General features: G+C 39.5%; 1 protein-coding gene and 1 non-coding gene across 2 annotated transcripts; both read left to right on the top strand.

Annotated features, from left to right (window-relative positions):
• The first annotated feature begins 3,569 nt into the window (after window positions 1–3,569).
• On the top strand, window positions 3,570–8,042 carry LOC121882289 (ribonucleoside-diphosphate reductase subunit M2). The gene is made up of 10 exons (XM_042390431.1): window positions 3,570–3,807; window positions 4,052–4,120; window positions 4,920–5,066; window positions 5,179–5,295; window positions 5,403–5,536; window positions 5,632–5,726; window positions 5,835–5,968; window positions 6,062–6,166; window positions 6,271–6,384; window positions 7,443–8,042. The coding sequence occupies exons 1-10, from the start codon at window positions 3,718–3,720 to the stop codon at window positions 7,593–7,595; spliced, it is 1,158 nt and encodes a 385-aa protein (XP_042246365.1). The 5' UTR covers window positions 3,570–3,717; the 3' UTR covers window positions 7,596–8,042.
• Window positions 7,043–7,181, top strand: LOC121882967. The gene has a single exon (XR_006092196.1). It is a non-coding gene; the product is annotated as a small nucleolar RNA SNORD94 (small nucleolar RNA).
• Window positions 8,043–9,358: the final 1,316 nt, after the last annotated feature.

Below are 9,358 nucleotides of genomic sequence, written 5' to 3'. Positions count from 1 at the left end.
GCTGTAATTGTTCCTCTTGTCCATCCAACAATGAGGGACAAAATCCAGAGTCCTCGTTCTGTGTTCAGCCAAAACTGATATGAAGCTTATATGAAGTAACGTATTGTGTTTCCATCCACCAGTTTTTATTTGCATTTTTAATTTGCACATAAAAGAAATCCTGAGTAGAAATGCAGAAAATTTTTTAAAAATTGAAATATGTGTAAAAAAATGTGTTTCCTGTTGTCTGAGGTGTAAAAGTAGTTGAGTGGATAAAAAGCAAACGTAAACAGACTTAATGTGACTTTTACGTCACTGAAGAGCTGAAAACATCAGATCTGTGTGGAGAGATGATGAGGAGACTATAACCTTCCTCAAATGAACACATGAAACAAACAGAAATGTCATATTTCCATCATGTTTTCCATCATTTGAGCTTCTGACTGCTCCTCTTTTAATGACATCATCTCATTGTGTCCTCTTCTTCTGCAACGGTTTAACGTCACTGACTGGAGAATTAGCGCCACCAGCTGTTTATCACGTATTCACACAACAGCAGTGGATGGAAACAAACCTTAATTTGCATTTTCTTTTGCTGATTTTTTGGGAATTTGTTTAAAATGTGTGCTACATTTGGATGGAAACTTGACTAATGTATTTTAAAATAATTCCTTCTCCATCTCTTACACTGGAATCACGTTGGGAAATAATTTCTTTACAGCCAGTATCAACAAGAGGAACGACTGTTTCATTGTACATGCAGGCATGTGAGTATTGTTTTAAGGCAGATTTGAACTCAGATCAAGTCCACCCAGCAGTGACGTATGAAGCTCACATGACCTGGTTTTTACTTACTGATGCGCTTCAGGCACAAAAGTCTGGACATGACCTTTTTTCTTAACAGGTCACGAATGCTCAACTGAGCGCTGCCTTCTGGGAATTGCAGGCGTAGAAATACGGTGCAGCTTTAAAGTTCAAGCAGAGATTAAACTTTGGTGTCCAGATGCTGACGGGACGGCCGGCGGCTGCAGGACTTTGTGAATCGTTCGTCATGTTATCTCCACTCTGGTGATGATGTATCTTAGTAACAGATGTTGTCATTCAATCAACTCTGGAGACATGGATCTGCTGATTGGATGACTGTTAACGTCCAGTCTGTGTGCCACTTTGCATTCAGTCTAATAATAAAGAAAAGAAAATAAAAAAAAATAAAAAATGTAAAACACACATGCACTGATTGTGATTATGTGCCAAGTATTTGTCATCCACCTCCAGCTGTTGCATTAACAACTGTGGATTTCAATAAAACATGCTTTTTTTTAATGCAAAAGTCTCTTTGTTTGTGGTTTAAAGCGCCGGTTCCCAATTCTCAAAGCATTATTTTATATTTTTCTTACAGTCAACAAAACCAACAATGTGTTAGTCTTAGTACTTTTTGTCTGTGGCTCTCAGGAATATTTCTGCAGACAGATGTGGTTTCATTTCCGGACCAAAATAATTGAAAGTGAAAATTGGATCTTCAGAAAAAAGAAAAAAAAATTGATTGCAAAATTGTAATAACATACAATAACAATGGAAATATGCTGCATGGTAGAAGACGTGTTCAGATCCTTTACTTCAGTAAAAGTACCAACACAGCACTGCAAAAATTGTCCATTACAAGTAAAAGTCCTGAATGAAAAATGTTACTACATTAAAGTACATAAGTATTATGAGCTTGATGTAGTTAAAGTAGTGCAGTAAAAGTAGTGGTTTGGTCCCTCTGACTGATATATTATTATATATGACATCATTAGATTATTAATACTGAAGCATCAGTGTTAGAGCAGCATGTTACTGTTGTAGCTGCTGGAGGTGGAGCTAGTTTAAACTACTTTATATACAGTTAGCTAGTTTAGTCCAGTGATTTCTGCTGAACTATTGGATCATTTGAACATTTATTGAAATGAAATCATGTGAGAAGTTTAGAGGGAAAAATCACTATTTAGTGGAGCTGTTAACAACTCATAGACATGTGAAATGTGACCCCGACTACACACTGCTTTTTTTATGACATCAAAAGCCAAAAAGGTTGGAAACCACTGGTTTCATCTTAAGCAATGTGTTGTATTTTAAAAGCTTGTTATATTATCCATTGTGTCAAATCTTCATCTGAAAAGTAACTAAAGCTGTCAAATAAATGTAGTGGAGCAGAAAGTACAATATTTCCCTCTGAAATGTAGTGGAATGGAAGAATAAAGTAGCATCACATGGAAATATTCAAGTAAAGTACTAGAAATTGTACTTAAGTACAGTACTTACAGAGTAAATGAACTTAGTTACTTTCCACCACTGTTTGTGCTTATTTGAGTGAAAGAAGCTCATCCGGCCGTTAGGTGGCGTCTGACTGCTGACGTATGTTTACAGCCTCTGTCGTTGACTCCCCGGGCAGCCAATCAGAGCTCTCGCTTCGGCAACAACCTGGAAACAGTTGCTATGCGAGCTTCGCCGGCAGGGGAGAGAAATCCTTCTATTAACCTCCGACATTAAAAGTGAAAATGAAGCTTAAATTTGTGCTTCTGAGACTGAAACCTGAACTAATGAAAGGTACAACACATATCAGTTCATCAGAGACACAAACACACAAGAATTTAGTCTTTAAATCGGTGTTTAACCTGTCAAAGTGACAACTGACGGAATGGAAAATCACCAGGATGTGCTCCGTTTGTTGTCTGATACTTTGGGCACTTTTTACGCTAAAACTGTTAATTTCAGCTCTGGTTCTCTTATTTAAAAATGCACATAATATTTCGAAATGCAGAGTTTAAATAAACGATGTGTAAAATGATTTTGGCGCTAACTTGTGACTATGACAACGCCTTTAGATGACTGTAAACAACAACAAAAAAAGCGCGGCAGCGGGAAACAAACTATACACTAGAAACGGGAAATAAACACTATAAACACCGTTAGACACATCTTATGCGACTTTATTAAAACGTAAATGAAAACAGATTCGTGTCAGACATGTTAAAATATCGATATACAGTAAAATATTGATTTAAAAAGACGTTTACAGTTCATACACACATCCAGTCTAGTTTAAAGGAATATAGGGTTAAAAAGTGTGTAAAACCGAATTAATGTAATCGATATAGTTAGTAATTATTAACTATTCCGACCACTTATGTTTATATAAAAGTGTCACTCATCTACAGCGACTTAAACGCAAATTAAACAAGTTTTAACATTAAGTGTCATATCACGGATGTCAGTTCTACGTTTGGCGAAATTAACATTATTTTTAACGTCATGACACTGTTTCCTAACCATAGTTTAATCGTTTTAAAGTGAATAATTTATGTTTTCTTTGTCTAAATTTGAAAGGTTGCATAAAGCTCATTTTAATAGTTTTGTAACATCGGTTTCGGGCAGTTTTGTAACCCCGCACAGACAAAGCCGTTTGAATTTCCCGCAGCAGTTTGGGCGTCACGTGAATGCGGCTCGGAACCTCATTGGTTCCGTCGCTGCGTCAGTTTAAAGAGCCAGCACGAGCTGCGTTTCTATTGGTCCACTGTATTCTGGCGCCAAGATTTCAATAAAAAGGCGAGCGGACAAGAAAAAGCGCTTCAGTCTCTGTTCTGTCTCTGTCTGCTGCCAGTTAGTTTAGATCCTCTAGTTTCTTTTTTTTACCTCTACTTTTAACTTCTTAACTTATATTTTTATTTATTCTGTCCGTCTAAACTTGAGGAAATCAAAATGCTTTCTGCTCGCTCTCCACTTTCCGTCAAGAATGAGAACAAACTCAGCAGCGAGATCAACAACATGTCGCTGGACAAAGAAAACACGGTGAGACCAAACTGACCGAAACACTCATGTTTGATGTTAAAACGTTAAACGGCGGATTTAAGCGAATATTCAGGTTGTTTGTAAGTTAAAACTCTCGGAAGTCGTTTCTCGATCAACTCAGTCCCGCAGCCCGTTGATCCAGATTTAATCAGGGTTTCCTTTGGCTGCTGTGATCAACTAAAACGTATTAATGAAGGACTGAAACTAGTTATTGATCACTAATATCTTCTCTTTGACCTTTCAGCCTCCCAGCCTGAACAACACCCGCATCTTGGCGTCCAAAACCGCGCGTAAAATCTTCGACGATGCTACGGTAAGTGAGTCAGAATCTGCTGAAAGCTTCAAGATTTGAAGCTGCCTTGTTAAACACGCTGTCTGTGTTTGTGTTAAACTAAATGATGGATAGTTTGTGGTGTTTTTCTGTGTCCATGTGGCGCCTAAAATGCCGATTCTGGCGCCAACATGGACAACAATCAGCTGTCACTACCGGTACCACTATTACTGTTCAACCACACCATGCACCAACTACTGCAGCTGATATTTACATGTTAAACAGTTTCACAAATGTGTGAAAGCTTTTTACTTTGCTTGCAACCAAATGTCAGTATTGTGCAAGCTTTTGTACACTGCAAAGATTTAGAGTTTTACAATATTTCTATTAGAGAAAATAAACATGCAGTGGAAATATTTATCTGATTGTATCATTATTACTTTAACATCTGGATCTACAAGATTCTTCCTTAGACATAACTTAACTGTCTTGATGTTTACTGTTCAATGTTTTTGATATTTTAATCTGGCTGAATAGAGCTGCAACAAGTTTTGCAGAACCTTAATGACTCTACAAGACTACATCTTGATTTGCTAGAGCCCGCTGTTTTGTTTAGTTTTTTTGTTTGTTTGTTTGTTTGTTTGTTTTATGAATGGTCATTCGATGGAGAGAGTGATCAACATTTTCCCTCATTTTCAGACATGTTATGGGCCAAACAATTAAATGATTATAAAAATAAGCGTTAATTGCAGCTCTAAAATGTGTAGTAATGTATGTTTCTTGTGTATTTAACCTCCTCAGACAGTTTGTAGTTTACGTTCTTGTGTCTTTTTTTTCCCAGCCCAAAGCTGTGACGAAGAGCAGCAGCAGTGAGGAAGAGCCGCTGCTGAAGGAAAACCCTCGTCGCTTCGTCATCTTCCCCATCCAGTACCATGACATCTGGCAGATGTACAAGAAGGCTGAGGCCTCTTTCTGGACCGCAGAGGAGGTAAACATGAACGCCAGCCGCTCAGGCATCACAGCTGGTAGTTGGTATAAAACAGTTTTTTATAGCCAGCAGCTGTTGCATGATGGGACACTGATGTCGTGTGTTTGTTCAGGTGGATCTGTCGAAGGACCTGCAGCACTGGGAGTCTCTGAAGGATGAGGAGAGGTACTTCATCTCTCATGTGTTGGCTTTCTTTGCCGCCAGCGACGGCATCGTCAACGAGAACCTGGTGAGCACCTCCGACTCACTACGGCCCATAAACATGTCACTAGGACTGATTATTGATCCATTTTTACTGTTTGCCTGTTTTCTCATCTTGTTCTCCGTGACCACCAGGTGGAGCGCTTCACCCAGGAAGTGCAGGTGACAGAGGCCAGATGTTTCTATGGTTTCCAGATTGCCATGGAGAACATCCACTCAGAGATGTACAGCCTCCTCATCGACACATACATCAAGGACGCCAAAGAGAGGTGAGCTGCTGTAGTCTGATGGTGTGTTCGCTGACCTGTTGTGTGATGGTGTGTTTGCTGAATTGTTGTGTGACGGTGTGTTTACTGACCCTCAGAGAATACCTCTTCAATGCCGTGGAGACTCTGCCGTGTGTGAAGAAGAAGGCCGACTGGGCCATCAACTGGATCGGCAACAAGAGCGCCAACTATGGTAAACTGGCTCACTGAGACTCAACATGTAGTTCGTGTTCCTGGATGATCAGGTATGATATTGATCACATATCGGGTATTGATCATCACTGTTGTTCCTCCACTCCAGGAGAGCGTGTGGTGGCCTTCGCTGCCGTGGAGGGAATCTTCTTCTCTGGTTCCTTCGCTGCCATCTTCTGGCTGAAGAAGAGAGGCCTGATGCCCGGCCTGACCTTCTCCAACGAGCTCATCAGCAGAGACGAGGTGAGTCTTCCACAGGAAGCTGACAAACATGAAACGTCGTCTCCATGCTGTTAAAGCGTGCGGTGGTCTGACTGTGTGTGTTGCTGCTTTCAGGGTCTGCACTGCGACTTCGCCTGTCTGATGTTCAAACACCTGCTGAACAAACCGTCCGCAGAGACTGTCACCAGCATCATCAGGAACGCCGTGGAGATCGAACAGGTGGGTCAGCAGTGACATGAGCACATGAACGTGACGATGTCAGCATGTCTGTCTGGTTGTCTGGTCGACTCTTTCGCTCACATCCTTTAACTCTTTGTGTTCAGGAGTTCCTGACAGAGGCTCTGCCGGTGAAGCTGATCGGGATGAACTGTGAGCTGATGAAGCAGTACATCGAGTTTGTAGCCGACAGACTGATGCTGGAGCTCGGCTTCTCAAAGGTAACTACGTCTAACAAAGTCCCAAACAAAGACTTTAACTGGACTGTAGAGCTGCAACGATTAGTCGATTTAGTTGTTAATAATTATTGCTGTAATTTATATTTTCTTTCATATTAAACGTTGCATTTCCAAAATTCAAAGTCACTGCTGAACGTCAGAGAGCCCGGCAAGTTTTACTGTATTATCTACACTCATTCATGACGTCTTATCAGATGTGATAAAAGCTCAATTTCACAAAGCAACTATTTATCAAATAATAATCTGCATGAGCAACAGCACCAAGAAACCTCGACACTTGAGCACTTTTGCAGCTGAATTTGAGATGAGACATCTTTGCATTAAAGTCCAATAGGGCTGCAACTAAAGATAAAAGATTTTCATTATCAATTAGTTGTTTGGTTCGTAAAATGTCGATCATTGTTTCCCAAAGCCCAAGATGACATCTTCAAGTGTCTTGTTTTTTCCACAACCCAAAGATATTCAGTTTACTGTCATAGAGGACTAAAGAAACCAGAAAATCTTCACATTTAAGAAGCTGGAACCAGAGAATTTGGACCCCTCTTTAAAGAATGACTCAAAGCAATAGTTGGCAACTAATCGATTAATCTTTGCAGCATAAGATCTTTGTGTCAGTGTGAGGATCAGGTGTGTGATGAGGTCTGCGATGATGAGCAGCGCAGGGGTACGGACCTCAGCCAGTGATGGGGGCTGAGTGCTGCTGCAGACGCTCTGATCAGAGGACGTGTGGTTCACTGACAGACGAGCAGCAGCACGAAACAGACGCCTGTCTGAGCAGAACATCATCACACACTTTCTCAATCATTAAAGCTGGTTTAAGATAAAATAAATAAATAAAAACCTGAATGAAAATGGAAGAAACCTCAGGAAGAGCAACAGCAGACAGACAGGAAATAGATGTTGTGTGAACAGAATAAAACAAGAAAGCAAAATTACAGAAATGCAGCCTGAACAAACAGGATAAATCTGTATTTTACCTCCATGTTTTTCAGCCTTCAGTCAAACCTAACAAAGAACACTAAACTCTTGTGTCTCTGCAGATCTACCGGGTGGAGAACCCCTTCGACTTCATGGAGAACATCTCTCTGGAGGGAAAGACCAACTTCTTTGAGAAGCGTGTGGGCGAGTACCAGAGGATGGGCGTGATGTCCGGCCCCACAGACAACACCTTCAGGCTGGACGCAGACTTCTGAGGACCGAGGTGGACGGACCAACACTCAGACGCACATAGATGATTTTCACTTATGAAGCAGGAAGTTTAAAATATCACATTGGGCTAACATGTCAAGTTGGACTTTCTATTTCAAACAAATCCATGTTGACCCTGTGATGGACTCTACCTCTCACCCAGTGCATGCTGGGATTGACTTCAGCACAATAAGACCAGAAGAAGAATGGACTGATTCTCACTACTATACAGAACATTTTATAACATTTCACAGCTGCTGAGCTGTGATGAAATCAATCAGACTATTGGAGCACTGCAGCCTGTTTTTTGTAAATAAAGTTTGTTTTTAGCTGTATTTTGTAATCTTGAGATTTATATTAGTTATTTTATATCAGTGTGGTGTTTTAGGATACTTTATTGTATTGAATTGCACAGACTTCTGTGTTTTGACATTAAACTTATCGGTACTGTAGTTGGACGCTTTGTTGTGGTTTGTTTATGTTTTAAAAAGTTTAAAAAATGAGAATAGGAAAGAAATTGTCCGGTAATGTTCATTCTCAGTGTTTGTGCACTGGAGGTTTCAAGTTTCCACATCACACCAGTGTAAGTTGCATACTGGACCACAATTGTCTCCAAACTAGTTGTGATGTCACAATCACACTCATGTCAGGTTAACTGCACATCATCTGCACAGTGAAGCTCAAACATTCAATTGTCAGAACAAAGAGAAAAACATACTTGATTGGAGGGACTTAAAGGTTTATTTCTCAAAAAACAAGCAAGCAAACAATAACATAAATCAGGGTTCCTATTGCGTCTCGCGCCCACCCAGGTGCATGCTGGTCTTATACCTACCTGCCTACCTACCAATATAACCTCAGGTGTCCATATTGTTACCCACTTCACAAAACAATATACTAGTAAACATGCTAAACAAATAATTAAACCAAACAACTCAAGAAAACGCTATCAAAATCATAAATATCTAGAATAATCTATTATCATTATTATTATTATTAAAGCAACAAACCAAACTAAATAGCTGCTACATCAACATGCTCACAGTGAGAATGTAAGCATGTTGATGTTTAGCAGGTATAACATTTACCATGTTTAGTGTGTTAGCATGCTAACATATGCTAATTAGCACTAAACACAAAGTGCAGCTGAAGATGATGGGAATGTTGTTAGTTTGAGGCATCTGGTCACAAACTGAAGTGTTTTGACCTCATGATGGTGCTAAAATAAAAAATGTTAGGAAATCAAAGTTATTACAGTTTATCCAGAGGGGAACATGAACGTCTGAACCAAATTTCATGACAATCCATCTGATAGTTGTTAAGATATTTGAGGGAAAGTGTTGAACCTACTTACAGACATTATCCACAGAGCCGTGCTACTAGCAGGGCTAAAAACTACAACACTGTAAACACTAAGAGCATCTTTTACACACAATGGATTACAATAAAGACCGACATGAACAGTAAATATAAAGTGTATTGAGACAAAACTGTTGCACAAAGTGAGGAGGTAATAAAGTTACGATACAAAAAACTACTTGAACAAATTTAAACACTTATAACAACACTTCAGTGTTTTTGCAGCTTAAAATGCAGCAAAACTGTTGATGCAAAAGCAGCTGAATGTTCAGCTTTTAATATTTTTTCATATAACTAATTTCTAATAGTCTAATAAGTTCACTAAAAGTTATCTGAAGGTTACACAAAAATAACCTTCAGAGAACTTATAGGGAACTTTCCCTTTAGATTCTCTGAAGGTTTTTTTTTT

The sequence above is a fragment of the Thunnus maccoyii genome, chromosome 17, assembly GCF_910596095.1.
Source record: "Thunnus maccoyii chromosome 17, fThuMac1.1, whole genome shotgun sequence".
NCBI lineage: Eukaryota > Metazoa > Chordata > Actinopteri > Scombriformes > Scombridae > Thunnus > Thunnus maccoyii.
This window is presented reverse-complemented; position numbering and strand designations above follow the sequence as displayed.

What these genes read in the sequence shown, in the direction of transcription:
- LOC121882289 (XM_042390431.1), top strand. Translation starts at nt 3,718, where the DNA reads ATGCTTTCTGCTCGCTCTCCACTTTCCGTCAAGAATGAGAACAAACTC. An exon ending in CGCTGGACAAAGAAAACACG is followed by an intron (nt 3,808 to 4,051) that starts GTGAGACCAAAC and finishes TTGACCTTTCAG; the next exon opens with CCTCCCAGCCTGAACAACAC. An exon ending in AAATCTTCGACGATGCTACG is followed by an intron (nt 4,121 to 4,919) that starts GTAAGTGAGTCA and finishes TTTTTTTCCCAG; the next exon opens with CCCAAAGCTGTGACGAAGAG.